The sequence below is a fragment of the Rhododendron vialii genome, chromosome 3a (genome assembly GCF_030253575.1).
Source record: "Rhododendron vialii isolate Sample 1 chromosome 3a, ASM3025357v1".
Lineage (NCBI taxonomy): Eukaryota > Viridiplantae > Streptophyta > Magnoliopsida > Ericales > Ericaceae > Rhododendron > Rhododendron vialii.
Window position 1 is genome coordinate 34,403,443 of NC_080559.1, and position 15,546 is coordinate 34,418,988.

Consider the following 15,546-nt stretch of genomic DNA (forward strand, 5'->3'; position numbering starts at 1 on the left):
ACTACTGAAAAAGTATATTTTTCCGGGATATCATACATCATTAATCTTAGAACGCGTGTAGCCTTTCCGGTTTTAAATATACTATCAATTTGTGGATTCGAAGGCAAGCTAATGGGGTTGCCCATCATGTAGCAGCGTTGGCAAAGAGAAGAAATCTTCCACCCAGTTGGACTGCTTCACCCCCTTTTTCTTTATTTACTATTTTATGTAATGAAATCCCTATGTAGCTTTGTAGACCTTTTCGTCTGATCAAACAAAAATATAAATATATATATATATATATATATATATTCAATTTGTTGGATGTCGTCTCCAAGTATAAATTCAGGCTCCATCGCTGCTCGGGCCTTCAACACGAGAAAACAAAAGACAACACAACGAAAATAATTGAAAGAGGGAGAGGTTATTCAGCGCTGTTCGGGCACCACGTCGCGGTGGCCCAAACCTCTCCGCACCACACATTGTTATGGGATCCTCATACTAAGTCTCGGGTCTACAGAAATGTGTGGTTGAGGAGAGACTTGAAACACCACGTGGCGGTACCCTAGAGGCATTGAATAAATCTTTGAATACAAGAATGCTAGGTGCACAACCATCCAAATACAATCCCTCACATATACGTGAGTCTCGCGTGTTAAATGTGTGTGAAACCTATGTCTATGTGAAGAGTTTGTTTGATATTGTGTTCGGATGATTATCTCTCCTTCGAATAGAAGGTTTAGCCGGCATACTTATTTATTTACCTCGGCAAAACCAATCATCCTTCTCCATTAATTAGTCCCCTCGTTCCACTAACACCAAAAATTAGCCTTTACTAATCGCGATTTTACGTCACCAAATTTTACCAGATCAAATAATTTATTAGGCTGGATGGCAAAAAACCTCCTTCATTGCCAGGCAAGGCTCGGGTTCGAGTTTTGTCAATGATAAGGGAATGAGAAATTTGTTATCTTGCCATTCTCTATTTAGGTGATGCTCTGATGACGGTCTGTTCTCACGAACAATAATTAAGGCTCAAACCGGACATTTCACAGCGAGTAGGGAGCCCTTATAGTCACGTCCAAGGAGGTTGCTACGCTGATCGATCCCTCCTACCATTTTTCTGATAAAAAAAAAATTTAATAATAATAATTATTATTATAACTATTTTTTAATTGTAAGAAAATCATAGGAATTCTCTCTCTCTCTCTCTCTGGGATAATCCCTGGTACTCACCTGAGAGTCACGTCTGACTTTTTCCCCAAATCCCATTTCTAGTCAACACGGACTCTCTCTCTCTCTCTCTATCTCCTTCCAAGAAAAACCCTACCCCTCCAATTACACACACGCTTATACTATACATTGTTGGAACACATATTTTGTATCGGATTCGAATAACCCATTATTTTCGCGTGGACCGTATTTATTGAATGGCGTCGGAGATCGAGGTCGTGGAGGAGGTAGAATCGAGGGATCGGGCGACGGCGCCGGCGCCGGCTTCGACGGGCGGGGGAGAGGCGGCGATCGGGGGAGAAGGGGACGACAGCCTGAGGAACGACGTGTACACGGCGGCGGCGTACGGGGATTTGGAGAAGCTTCAGAGATTGGTGGAGTGCGAGGGCTGCTCCGTGTCCGAGCCCGATGGGCTGGGCTACTACGCCTTGCAATGGGCCGCTCTCAACAATCGCACTGCTGCTGCTCAGTACATAATCGAGGTCATTGATTATTTGCGGTTCCTTTTCTTTTCTTTTCTTTTGTTGAATTGATATTTACTGTTTCTATACCTGACTCTATGCCCATGTAATTTGTTAGACATAGAACACGAGTGAATGGTAAGTCCGAGGTCGGATAGACTGAATAAATGTTGGGTCTTAATATAATATATTGGATGATTCACTACTTACAAGCGTAAGCTTTCAGGTGGGTCTAAGTTACTCTATTTATCAATGTTCTAAAAAACGGCCGCCTAGTCTGGTGCGAGGTGGTGGTCCAACGCCCAGATTAGGCAGCCGACTGGTAGGCGTCGAGTCCCCACCTAGGCACTAGGCATCCGTAGTAGGCGCCCGACTAGCACCTTGCGATTTTTAGAACATTGTAATTATTGCGCCCAAGTGATGTGATGTGGACTCTGTAGCTACTCCCAGCAGAACTCCCAACATAATTTTTTTCTCATACTTTAGTTATGCCTGAAATACGTTCTCTCTTTTAGGTGGAGTATTACGTATCTGAGATTGTTGTTAAGCTGCTTTGTTTTGTTGTCTATACTTCAGTGTTTTTTTAAGGTTTTATTGAGGGGATTTTAATTTCTTCCTTGATCTGTTCATTAACCTGGAGAGGTTGGCTTGGTCGTCAAGCTTTGATTTTGCTTCCTCCTAGGGTCTCAGGTTGGAAACATCCTAGGTGCTATCAACTCTTCAGGGCCAGTCTATATGGGACGTTCTCCCAGCTTTAATTGGACTACTTGCTAATGGATATTTGGATTGGGTCCCCAGGGATTAGTCGAGGTGCGTGTAAGGACCCCAAGTTATCAGGAAAAAGAAAAGAAAATACAGATATGTGCATCTGGCTTGTGAATATTCTTCCTGCGGAAACTGCCTATGAATACTCCGCTTTTTTTCCCAGTTTAGTTTGCAATTGTTTATGGGATCGGTTGTAACTACTGGACAAATTTAGTGTCTGTGCATAGTATATTTTGCATTGGAGTGGAGTGGTTGCGAATTTTCCTGCACTCGTTTTTGCTGCCTCTCTTCTTGCCTGGTTTTGTTATGGAAATAGCTCAGCTTATGTAGAGGAGCATTGGTATTACTGTTATCTGATCGTTGTGGGAATGTACGCATTTGGCAGCATGGTGGAGATGTGAATGCTGCGGATCACACAGGGCAAACGGCAATACACTGGTGTGCAGTGAGGGGTGCAATCAAGGTCGCAGAAATTTTACTGCAAGAGGGTGCTCGGGTGAATGCTGCCGATATGTATGGGTATCAGGTTAGTATCCTTTGATCATCCTTTGGATCCCTGTTTGGTCAGTTGACATTTGATGACTTTTTAATGGAGTTCTATACTTCTATATATCTGTAGAATTTAGGCAACATATACTCGTCTCCTTTATTCTGTATATGTTATATGTGCAAGGTTCCAAGTCTTGACCTCTTATGTTGGTCTGATTTCTCTCCTACTAAATCTGTAATTATGAATCAAGTAGAGAAGATGTACCAAAGAACTGTATTCTAATGGTTAAAATTAAAAATTGTGAACTAGAGGGGAAACAAAGAATGTTGGTGTCATTTTCTCTAGGATATAGTTGTTGTTGCTTCTTCCCTTATATGTTCGATGTCATTCCCTTCTATATTCGGCGTTTATTCCGGATGCCATCCCTTTTCGCTATTGATATCATTGACTTCTGGCTTGATAGAATATCTGCTGGTTAAATCTTTGAGTATTCACGACCAAGAAGTATTGGGTTCTCTTTCACTGGTATATTAGTTTCATGATTGTATTTGATTTGATTGCAGACAACACATGTGGCAGCACAATATGGTCAGACAGCCTTCCTTTATCACGTCGTCACAAAATGGAATGCTGATCCTGATGTGCCCGATAACGATGGGAGAAGCCCTTTGCACTGGTATTGAGAAATTAACCGTAAAATTTTAGTAAATTATTTCTGTATCTACTTATGTAAGCACATGAATAAATTATACCGTCAGACATTGGAAATTTGTATGTTGGTGTAGGTTCTTGTAACACAAGATGGATAAATAAGCTATTTTAATGGAAGTGGAACTTCAAACTTGCCAGTATCTCTGATATTTATTTCCTGTGATCAAATATAATTTGCATGCATGCTGAACCTAGAAGAGTTAGCTTGTGCACTGCAATTTTTGTGAAAAATAGCTCTTATCTAATTGCTATATGTAGTAGTTGAAGTAATTATTGTGTTCCCTGGTGATTTCTAGGGCTGCATATAAGGGTTTTGCCGATTGCATACGTCTTCTTTTATTTCTGGATGCATATAGAGGACGCCAGGACAAAGAGGGTAACTTCTTTTGCTTGGTCTCACAGTTCGTCCGGTTTCAACATCTATATAATTTCAGTTTTGAAGGAGCTAGGTACAGTGATAAATAGTATGAACATGCCTGGTTACACTGGTGGCTCTTACATATGTTTTCACTTCATAATCCTAGGTTGTACCCCTCTCCATTGGGCTGCTATTAGGGGCAACTTAGAAGCATGCACAGTGTTGGTGCAGGCTGGGAAAAAGGAGGACTTGATGGTGACTGATAACACCGGTCTTACGCCGGCGCAGCTTGCTTCAGATAAAAATCACAGACAAGTTGCTTTTTTCCTTGTAGGTGAATCTTAAACAGTTGTTGAGTATGATTTTTCTGTCTTGAGATAATAGCGCCTTCTCATAGGAGCTCAGGCTTTCACCACCATGCAATATTGTTTTCAGTGCTTGGGTAATACTCCGTCCGTCCCAATTTAATTGTCCCTTTTGGGAGTTCGTGTCATTTTCAATTAATTATATCTTGTAATTTATAATGTTTTATGTGATTTTGAAAATATTGTATTATAGAACTAATCGAGTTCTATCAAACAAGATCCATATTCGACATGAAATTTATTACGGATTCAAAGATATAACCCATTTTTTAGCTGGTTAGAATAGAACTAGAGACAATTAAATCCGGACAGAGGGAGTACTTAAAATCAGAAATGTTTTTGGTACACCATGTTAATGGCTGCCTTACTGATAAATAACAGCTTTCATAAAATATTGCGAAATTAAAGCAGTTCAGAACTTTTATTTCTCTTTACTTGTTATTCATCCTTCTGTATTGAAAGAAAATATGGAAATGTTTTAAGCCATTAGATAGCCTCATTAATGAGGTGTCCTCCTGAGGTTAAAAGATCCACCCGATATGATCTCTCCTAATCCTCTGGTTGCATCAATAACAAAAATCCCTTCTCTCTCTGGTCTCCGCTCCTGGTTATCACAGTTGACCAGATATGATAGTGTTCAATTGTTCCCATTTATTGTGATCAGTATTGTGACTTAATGTCAAGAAATTGGAGGATCTCCAATATTCATCTTTTGTTTGGGTTTCCATCTTGGAATGAAATACCCTAAGAAGTTGTCAGTTTTTAGTGGTGGACTTCAGTGAATATTGGATGTAGACTGTCGACCAAACCATCAGTTTGCGGTTCTTGCTTCTTTCAGAATCTTAATTGGCATAATGTTTGGTGCTTGTGTATGTGTGACATTCGACTCTGGTGTGAGATAGCTTTTCAGGGTTATTATGATTTGTGGTTATGCATTGAGCTTCAACTACTCGTCCTCGGTGTCTAATGCACTTCTTGCATTTACTATGCAGGGAAATGCTAGGAGATTACTTGACAAACGCTGTGATGGCAATAGTCGCCTTGGTCGTCTTTCAAAATTAGGATTGGCACCACTTCTTTGGTGTATAATCTTTGTGTTACTTGTGGTTTACATTAATGCAGTCATCATGGGTATATACACTGATCTTTGCATTTTGTCTTGAGCCAGCGCACTTTTGTTTTCTATACTAACAGTTATGCTTCTTTCCTTTTGCTGCAGCATCAAATTTACCAAGATTAACTGCTGGTTTTGCTTTTCTTGCATGGTTGGGTGTTTTACTAGCAACTGCTGGACTGGTTATGTTTTACAGATGTAGCAGGTATGCTCCATAAACCTTTCAGCAACATGAGATATTTTCAACATTTTGACTGATTAACTCTTTGTTGCTGGAACAACCTGTGTTCTCAGCAAACATTTGCTTTCGTGTCGCCTTTTGTTTTGTTCTTTATTTATTTTTTTTCCGTTTCTTTATTTGAATTTTGAACAACTTCATGGCATTTTTGGAATCCAGTGTCGGTGTTCATGAACTGAGAAATGTTTCTTACATGTTGGGTATCATTCAGATGCTAGAAGTCAAGTTTACACAACTTATCAAGAATGTCAAGTCAAGAAGTATACGACACAACTATACAGTGTTCTCTTTCCAATGTTGATTTTAACTCAAAGCGTCCGCTGTAGCAATCTATCCACCTGTTTCTTTGAGCAGTAATTCGTAAAACCATATTGGTTATATGATGTGACTGTGGAAATTGTCAAATTGCTTTGCCTGCAAGTGTGGTTGCTTAAAATTGGATGCAGTGATGCAATAACAGTTATGATGTTTCTGAATTGTTTGATTTACAAAATTAGTCCTTTTTGTTTCAACTGGTTAGATTCTCGTTCTTTACAGGATTGTTTGTCTTCAATCTTCATGATTGCAATGGACCTCAACTGATCAATAGTGGGACACATATCGGTGTTCTCATTGTTTCCTGTTCACTTTTTTGATGCCAACATTGACCTTTTGCTGTTCTATTTTAGGTTTCTTCATGTTATCCCTGTGACTTTCAAGTGTTTTTCTTTTCAGATTGCTGCACATTGATCTTTTCCTGGATAACTGCACCATATTAGAATTATTCAGATCATTGTTCTTCTACTTTAGGTTTCTTCACACACGCCGTTCTCTCTCTGTTGTGTGCTCGCCCCTAACAGTTACCTGTCTCGGTTCTCCTTAGCAATCACTTCTGATGTCATCTTTCATAGTAATGCTCTTGCATTGTTGCAAGCATCTTCCTTCTTGTGTGCCCTGTATAGTTTGGCTTAGGAAAGAAATCGCGATATTAGCTATTATACCATTACAAGTTTCCCACTAGTGTAACTGTTACATGCCTGCATTGTTGCTTAGACTGATATTGAGAGCCGTCACACCATTTAAATGTCAGTTTGACGACTTGTGTTTCATCGATGATGGAAGAAGCACTCTGTTTGAATTCTTGTCTCCATTCCATTTTATATATTTTTCTCTATGTTTATTTATGGAGATGTTCTTCCTATTCTTTGATAAGCACTCTGTGTTGCTGTAGGTCACTATCTGAGTATAACGTGCGAGTATGCTTTGTTTTTTTTGTTTTTGTTTTTTATTGCTCTAAATTTGCTTATGGTTATCTTTTTGGTTGTTTGTAGCAAAGATCCGGGTTTCATCAGAATGAATGTCCCTGATATGCGAAACATGAAAGATGATGTAAGTTCTTTCCACTTTCTGTTCAATCTGTTGTTTCCTAGATTAGTTTCATTATTCAGACGTCTCTCCCCCCATAGTTTTCTTATCTTCGTCTTATTTTTTTGTCTAGCTTAATCCGATATTTGACGTATCTTATTTGATATCACACATGTACTTTAGAATTGATTTTCATTCTCCTCATATATCTATATTCTCTAGGAACCATTATTGAAGATTGAGATGGATAATCCTGCTTTGCTGGCTGGGAATTGGTCTCAGCTCTGTGCAACATGCAAGGTGCTGTCAACTTCTTGTGTTTCTTGTCCTATACATTTATTTTGTCTTGTTAACTGCTGTCTAATGTGTTATATCTTTTCCCTACCAGATTGTCAGGCCTCTTCGTGCAAAGCACTGCTCCACCTGTGATCGTTGTGTGGAACAATTTGACCATCATTGCCCTTGGGTGTCTAATTGCGTTGGAAAGGTTGTATACTGGATCTACTTTTTACCTGAGTTTGTGTGTACATAGGAAACCTTAGATTACTGTTTTATTCATAAGCAAGGATCAAGGATTAAGAGGCTGGACTGAATGATCTGTATCATCCTTTTCGAAAACTTCACTTACAGTTTGGATGTATTGAATATTGATTACTACATGAACTGGATACATCTGTGGCATTGTCATTTGTGAAAATCACAAACAAATTCTCGCTAGGATGTGCATCTTCATCCATTGGCTTTGCTTACAAAATCGGATTTTCTAGGATGGGCCTCTAAAATTTGTTTCTGGGCCAACTGGTTTTCCTCCTTTCATGACATATGTGTGGCTGATATTCACAGGATTTATGTTTCATATATTATTTGTTTTTTTCCATGTATGGGTAATAATTTTAGTTAATTTATAAAAAGAACATAGTTTTCTTCTAATGTTGGCCTCTATATTCACTTGTGATACAGAAAAACAAATGGGATTTCTTTTTGTTTCTCATTCTAGAAGTTTCTGCAATGCTGATTACTGGTGCAGTCACGCTTACAAGTGAGTGTATTTTTCTTGGTTGGTAATGTTCAGGCCACTTTTTGTAGTCTACTTGCAATATTTGTGTTCATTATTTTCGCTCTTTTTTTTTTCCGGATTGTTTTACCTGCTTATGGAAGTTAGTTTTCTTGCTTCTATTATTTACTATGCAGGAGTTTTGACTGATCCATTGGCTCCATCTTCCTTTGGAAAATGGTTGAACCATGCTGGTAATCAGCATGTTGGTGCCATTTCATTTCTGATTGTGGATTTTTTCCTCTTCTCTGGCGTGGCAGCCTTGACTTGCATGCAAGCGTCCCAGGTATGTCAGCAATTCGTTTTCCAGTGGATGGAAAAAATGTGTATTATTTTTCATCCTTTTGGGAATGGGTTTCTTTTCCTTTTAAGGGGATTCTGTTATATTTTTGGAGGGCTTCCTATCCCCCTTTTTCTTCTATGTTGTCATTTGCTGCTGCTGAATTTTTTTGTTCAAGTAGATATGTTCCGCTGACTGCTACTTTTTACCTTTTTTGGTTAACCAACTGGTTTTTACTTGTGTTGATGACAACAAATAAGCAGATATCACGCAATATTACAACCAATGAGATGACAAATGTAATGCGCTATAGCTACCTTAAAGGACCAGGTGGTCGGTTCAGGAATCCTTACGATCACGGGTGCAAGAAGAACTGCTCAGATTTCTTGATCAACGGTTACAATGAAGACACAGAATGCAGTGAAGAGTCGGTTCAATCGGAGGGGATAGGAATGGTACATATGACTAGAAACTCAACCCCTCAAAATGGGTTTGGTCATTCTCATCATCAAACCAACGGAAATAACAGCCATGTTATAAACGTGAACAATAACAAAAAAACACATCAAGTTCACGTTCATTCTTCGCAATGTAGTCATGGAAAATCTGAAGCGGTTCCTTTAGGATTGGGGCTTGGATTGGCACGAAATACCACCCGTTCTGTTGCAGCTTCGTGATGAAACATTAAGAACTGCAGTAGTTGAGATATTGCATCGTTTTGTAACTGTTCAGTATCATACACACTTGGTTTAGCTTCTGTAATTCAATTTATTATTGTTAGTTTTCTCTTTGTGATTCTGTAACCAAGCCCGTTTGTCTAATATATACATTGAATGAGAAGGAAGTTCATGATTTTTGTAAATTTGGGACATGCTTTCATGTAGAGGTTGTGGTTGGATTTTGAATTGGTGGAAGTGGAAAGATACGACAAGAAAGAAAATCAAACAGAAACTAACTCTCTGTGTGTGTGTGTGTGGAAAATGAAGAAAATGAATGCATACTGAATGGTTAGAAATGATGATTTCGCTCGCTTAGAATATTTCTTGTTAATCTTTCCAATCTGTTGATCGCGATGTTAGAAAGTTGTATTTAATCATTCTAACTTGATTTCTAAGTCATAATAAAAAAAACCAAGGCAACTTCACCTCTAAAAATCACAACAAAGATTCAAGAACGGCAAAGACATTTCCCCCTTAAAGTATTGTTAGATTGGTTGGATTAGTGCGAAACATTGTTAGATTGGTTGGATTAGTGCGAAACGACGCTTGTCAATCATAGGATGATTATACAAACAAGTATTACTCAGGAAATTGTAGATACCACATCTAAATATGTTGAATATCAGATGTTTTGCGATATTGATTCTCCAATAGATAAATGTAGTTTTTCAATTTGAGCAGCAAAAGGGGTCCTCCTCTTTTACTCCTAAATCCACAAGTAACCGATAAGTACCCGCACCCGCAGAGGACCAAGAAACCACTTGACCTCTTTCATAAATAACTCCATCTGGTATTTTCATGTATACTTACATGAACCAATACATCGATTCTACGCATAGTCTTTTCAAATGTTAATGATGGCTGCAATTTGTAAATTGTAATCAAATCCCATGTTTAGTGAGGCCAATCAGACAGGCAAGCATCAGAATTTCAAAATTCCTCCTACACAACATAGCCAATTCAAGGACGTGATCGAGGCAGCTTCATACTTGGGCTCCACACAACGCAAGAGGATACAACATCTTCCTTCACAAATGAATCCATGTTTATATAAAGTTACAACAACAGAAAACTTACATACAAAATTAAATTACAAACCTGAAATGTCAAATAACAACATAATACTTTGAAATTCCTAACCATAAGGCTGACAAGAAAAACACAAAGAATAAGGGAGAAAATTACAATATGAGACTGATATGCATGGGGAGGTGGAGTTGGTAAGCAGAAACTAAACAAAAAAACGAGGAAATTCCTGCCACTTCATCCTGGTCCCCCAAAATTGAAATGGAGTAATAGTACAAAGCCGGTGAAAGGGCCTTTTTTGTATCTACACACGAAAGACGAAGCTTCAAACCTGCATTTCAAGATTCCAAAAAAAGAAAGAAAGTAAAAATGGATGTTCTGCTAGTTTATTCACTGAAGCCAAAATATCCCGGATCCACATTTGGTTAAGAGCTAGCACTTAACCAAAGAATGAAGATATTACTTGATAACAAATGATTGGAGAAAAGGAAAAGGAAACACATCCGGAAACACCATCAAGATTATGGTTTCTTAGAGAAGTGCAATTAAAATCTGCTGAAGCAATGTTGCGTATCATTCAAGGATGGCTTTTTTAAAGCCGGCTTAAAATTGTGGTTTGCAGGCATAAAGGAAGCAGTTTCAATACTGAAAAAGCTGGATTTGTAGAAAATAATTGTTCAATGTACGTAATAATATGTCATCACTTACTCAGTAGAATGTGGAAATTCAGATAGGGGTGATGCGGAAGTAATAGTGAGTGTCTCCTGTTTCTTCAGAAATCAAATCAACAACGGAGAAAATCACGCATTCTCCAGGGCATGATAAAGTTTTGAAACTCGTCTTCGAAGTAATGGTTCTAGTCGGAAAGAAGAAATGCAGCTCTTCCACCTTTTAGCTTCATACATCTCATTCCATGCCTGTACTATCTCATCAATATTGAACCCCAAGCCTATGATCACAGTTAGATCTGTCAGAGATGTTTGGCAATAACTACACAGAGCGGCAACAATGAAGCAATATCAAGCGGATGCATATGTATCGCAAATTAAGCTTTACAAAAATGGTGGAAAAGTTTCCATGAACATATTCATGGAAATCCATTATTGTTGATTCGTTTAAAGGTGCGACATTGTAGAAAGGAAAAAATGAGGAGGGAGTATCATAAATCAGGGCATTTAGGAAATGCCACCCAAAGAGAAGTATCATAGATATGTATATTACCTTCAACTGCAGAATTATTGGAGCAATGGTTCTTTACCATAACAGCTATATCTGTTGGCGAAGCACCGGCAAGTTCAAACTTCTCAACAGCAACCTCCAAACACTCTTGCCAGACCGGAAGCCCTAACTTGAATTCCATAATCGATCGTTCATATAACATGGTACCCCACAAAACGTTTATCTGGGAACTCATGTTTGCAGCCTGTTCTGCAGCTTCTTCTGCCGATACATCTTTACATAATCCCTCCAAACCAAAATCTTGTAACAGGGTTTTAACTTTCTTTGTCTTTGAGAGTTCGTTCAAACGCAACACCTCCGCTTCCTCCCACATTTGCATTCCCCTCTCCATATTGTCCTCTGCATTGTTATATAGCTGAAGAACCTCTTCTGTACTTGGCCAATTTTCCAAATCAACATTGGTTCCAACTGCATAATACCAAGAAAGCTTCGCCTGTTCGAACTGCTGTTGCCCTAGAGCTAAAACACCTTCATAAAAATCAGGTTTGATTCTAAGTGCTTCGTCGTACTTCTTTCCTGCTTCCGAGTACTCCTTTTGTGCCCAGTCGTATGCAGTTTCAACTTGTGCAAGTATAGATTTTCTTGAAGCATCTTCAGAAAAGTATACCCTTTTCCTAGCACTAGACATGTGGACATTTCCACAATTGAACAAGGCCAAAGCCGCCATTTCCTGAAATTTCTCCGCTGCTGTATGGAAAAGGTTTTGTGCTTCTTCACTTGTAACCGTCTCCTCCATCGCCTCAGAGTACAGCTTCATCCCAAGCTCGTGAAGGTCCAAATATGCGTCTGAATTAAATCCAACATAGTTTTTGAAAATCTGAGCAAATTGAATAATCCAGTCATCGATACAAGATGGCCTCATTTCTGTTTTCTTGCCATTCCCCATTATTCCACCTGCATTCAAGCTAATGTGCTTTGTACAAACTTTTTCATAGAATGGATCTTGATCTGGATTAACTTCAACTATATAGAGTCTGAGGGAACCATGTTGTTCGGCAGATGCTTCAGCCCACCTCAATTCTTCATTAGTGGTTACTGTGACCAAATCGCCCTCTGGGTCACGGTATTTGATAAGAACAGCATTTAAACTCGGAAACCGGTCACGTATCACCTCCCTCAGTTTTAAAATGCTGCAACTGACAGGCAGCTGTGCCCATCTTATATCCTCCCCAAAGACCAATTTAACATTCCTTGTGGGCTCTTCTCCTATAATGTTACTTATTTTTTCCTCCACCACCAATTTATCTTCAGCCTTTTTCTCCTCCACACTTTCCTCATCATTCTTTTCCTGAGTCCTTTCATCTCCATTCTTCTCCTCAACTTTTTCCTCAACAATTTTTTCATCAGATTCCTTTTCTACCTTCTCTTCCTCAGCCTTATCAACTATTTTGCCTTTCTTCTTTCGTGGCTTCTCTCTCATCACTTTTGGTGCAAGTGATGCACAAGGTGGTTCAACATATTCCGCAACCAAATCAATTGGTACATCATTTGTTTTGATTCCTTTCTTCTCAATTATTGTCCTCACCCTTTCCGCAATCTCCGTTGCCATGACATTATTCGGTTCCATTTTCAAAACCGTATCTACATCCCTCATCGCAAAATCGAGCCTATTCAAAGCTTCGTAACATCTAGCTCTCTTCAATAGCGCTTTACTGTACTTGGGTGTCACTTCAAGAGCTAAATTGCACTCATGGATTGCCCTAGGGTATTCACCGAGACCCATTTGCATATAGCTTTCAGCCATGTTACTCCTAAGATACGAAACATCTATGTGGTTTCTCGGCAGCAACTTGATGGCTTTCTCGTATTTTAACATAGCTCCTTCGTAGTCCCTCTTCTGAAACAACTTATTCCCCTCATCCTTCAATTCCCTTGACATTGAAATGAATACGGCTGTATCTTTATCGTACGCTTTGGGGCTATTTTCCCCGGCTCTACTTTCCTTCCCACTTGATTCGCCAGATTTTGCTGCCAACTGTTTATTCTTCTTCCCAGTTTGCTTCCCCATCATCAATTCAACAATCCAAATCACCAAAGGTCCAAACCTGGATCTCCAAATCTATACTTCGAAACGGTACCCTAACCAGATTCAAATACGCATACAACAATCCTTACTCTAAAGCCCCACGTCCAAAGGACCAATTCAACATAAAACCTCCAAACGGATCTGAATCACTAATTCACACATCTATTAACCACAAATTTACCATATATTGCATATAACATCTCTCTAAAACCCAGCAATCAATTCTATATAAACCTCAAATCAGGGGAAAAACTTAGGCAAAATAGCTCAAAACATAAACTTTTAGACCCAAACTCAAATGGGTTTTGTTCAATTTCCTAGATTATGTATTCAGAACACCAGATAAATCCAAAACCACAAAGAAAGGAAGAATTTGCATCCAAATTAGGATTTGTTGATGCTAACCCAGGACAAAAACAAATCCCAATTCAGAGAACGAGAGAAAGCGAACCCAATTCAGCTACAAAATGCTATTTTACACACCCAAATATTTCCTTTTATCAAAATAGGGAAAAAAATCAGAGAATCTGGTAAGGAAACTTATCTGGGAAACAGAATCCTCTTCAAGAACTTCGAAACGCCCAAGAGAATTTCCGGGAAAATCAAGAGAGACACCGGGGGAAAAAGATTAAAAGGCTTTTGGTTCTGTGAATAAATATCTATATCTGCGGATTTGGCGTTTGCTTGAATGGAAGGAAAACCGACCAAATCTCGTTGGTTGGTTGTTGCCTTGTTGGCTTCTTTTTTTCCTTTTGCGTTGTCAGACAAAAAAGCAGAGTTCTTCACAGCTTAACGTTAACGCCAAAAAACCTTTTTTTTTTTCAACGGTTAAGGGTGTCTGTGTCAACTTACACGCATCTCGCTTAATTTTCTTTCCGTTCCGATCAAATATCAAAGACAGATCCTTCACGTCGGAATTAAAAAATTCATAAAAAATTAATCTCTTATTACCCGTCTCAAAGAATACAACATTGGTCAATTACGTGGGAGGCTGGGAGCAAACCCACAAAAGCCTTCCTATTTTTTTAATGTAAATCCACATGGTGATAGAAAATTATAATCATAGATTATGTTCAAAAAAAAGTAGCACAGTGTTACCGAACATGGTGGGTGGGTCCCGACAATTACGTGAACTCCTACGTTGTTGACGGCGTTGTTGACACGAAAGCTTAACGGCGAATGTTAATTGAGAGGTTAAGGGGTCGGTGACAACTGTTAAATTTAAAAAAATGGACGACAACGCTGCCAGGTTTTACCTCAATTACCGTGTGGAATTGTCTTCTTGAAAACCGGCTTCAGAATAATTTGACTCTATTAATTTATTAAAAGTATAACTAACAATGAACCTGTGTCATGCACGGAATTTATCAACATTTATTTTTTACAAACATGTGAGCGACATAAGCCGCGATATCCATATTGCTTAAAGTGACAAGGAAAAAAACAAATAAATCGATAATGCATGGTGTTACCTCTTTAGTTTTTTGATGGCCGTGGTGTCATTATTTTAAGAGTCGATTTTTTTATTGCATCAATGATAATCTGTCTCGACCTATAAAAGAGTGCATCCAACTATCTTTTTATTTTCTTACTCTAGAATATATATGAAAAGAAATACGAAAGTGTCTCATTGGATGTATTCATCAAAATATCTCATAAAACATATGCACCGTTGTTGTGACCCATCAATACCGTTGTGCATGCATAATGTAATCTAAGTTAACCTTTCTATCCACTTCTAATTTAAGTAAGGAAATGAACTCTATCACAGTTGTACTTTTCTTGCTATCAATGATAACGCGTTCGTTCCAAAAAAAAAAAACTCTAGTGGTTGTAAAAATAAGTGTAAAAATATTCTTGTCAGAATTTAAAAAATAAGCATGAAAACATAATAAAAGAAATATAACTAAAGAGACAAATAGACCTGAATATTTTAGAAGTACAAATTTTGGATGTTAATAAAGGCACAACGCATTCTGAATGGGAAATGATTTTGCCACACTATTTTTTGATAATGCCACACTTTGCAAATGTATTTTTGCACCAAAAAATACACTTGTAGGATATGACATTATCAAAAAATGGTGTGGCAAAATCACTACCTTTCTGAATCCAATCAAAAATGAACTACCCTTTCTACTATT

The 15,546-nt window shown here is 38.4% G+C and overlaps 2 protein-coding genes across 2 annotated transcripts; one reads left to right on the forward strand and one right to left on the reverse strand.

Annotated features, from left to right (window-relative positions):
- Positions 1 to 1,175: 1,175 nt before the first annotated feature.
- On the forward strand, positions 1,176 to 9,254 carry LOC131320276 (protein S-acyltransferase 24). The gene is made up of 13 exons (XM_058350934.1): positions 1,176 to 1,694; positions 2,824 to 2,964; positions 3,492 to 3,604; positions 3,936 to 4,015; positions 4,164 to 4,327; positions 5,355 to 5,493; positions 5,582 to 5,681; positions 7,025 to 7,082; positions 7,281 to 7,358; positions 7,447 to 7,545; positions 8,019 to 8,097; positions 8,250 to 8,398; positions 8,656 to 9,254. Exons 1-13 carry the CDS (start codon positions 1,410 to 1,412, stop codon positions 9,067 to 9,069), a joined length of 1,899 nt encoding a protein of 632 aa, XP_058206917.1. The 5' UTR covers positions 1,176 to 1,409; the 3' UTR covers positions 9,070 to 9,254.
- Positions 9,255 to 10,122: 868 nt separating this feature from the next.
- LOC131320275 (protein PHOX4-like) lies at positions 10,123 to 14,173 on the reverse strand. The gene is made up of 3 exons (XM_058350932.1): positions 11,359 to 14,173; positions 10,846 to 11,086; positions 10,123 to 10,468 (listed from the first exon to the last, which is right to left on the reverse strand). The coding sequence occupies exons 1-2, from the start codon at positions 13,385 to 13,387 to the stop codon at positions 10,938 to 10,940; spliced, it is 2,178 nt and encodes a 725-aa protein (XP_058206915.1). The 5' UTR covers positions 13,388 to 14,173; the 3' UTR covers positions 10,123 to 10,468; positions 10,846 to 10,937.
- Between the last annotated feature and the right edge of the window lie 1,373 nt (positions 14,174 to 15,546).

What these genes read in the sequence shown, in the direction of transcription:
- LOC131320276 (XM_058350934.1), top strand. Translation starts at nt 1,410, where the DNA reads ATGGCGTCGGAGATCGAGGTCGTGGAGGAGGTAGAATCGAGGGATCGG. An exon ending in GACAAGTTGCTTTTTTCCTT is followed by an intron (nt 4,328 to 5,354) that starts GTAGGTGAATCT and finishes TTTACTATGCAG; the next exon opens with GGAAATGCTAGGAGATTACT. An exon ending in TGTCTAATTGCGTTGGAAAG is followed by an intron (nt 7,546 to 8,018) that starts GTTGTATACTGG and finishes CTTGTGATACAG; the next exon opens with AAAAACAAATGGGATTTCTT.
- LOC131320275 (XM_058350932.1), bottom strand. Translation starts at nt 13,387, where the DNA reads ATGATGGGGAAGCAAACTGGGAAGAAGAATAAACAGTTGGCAGCAAAA. An exon ending in CAATAATTCTGCAGTTGAAG is followed by an intron (nt 11,087 to 11,358) that starts GTAATATACATA and finishes CTGTGATCATAG; the next exon opens with GCTTGGGGTTCAATATTGAT.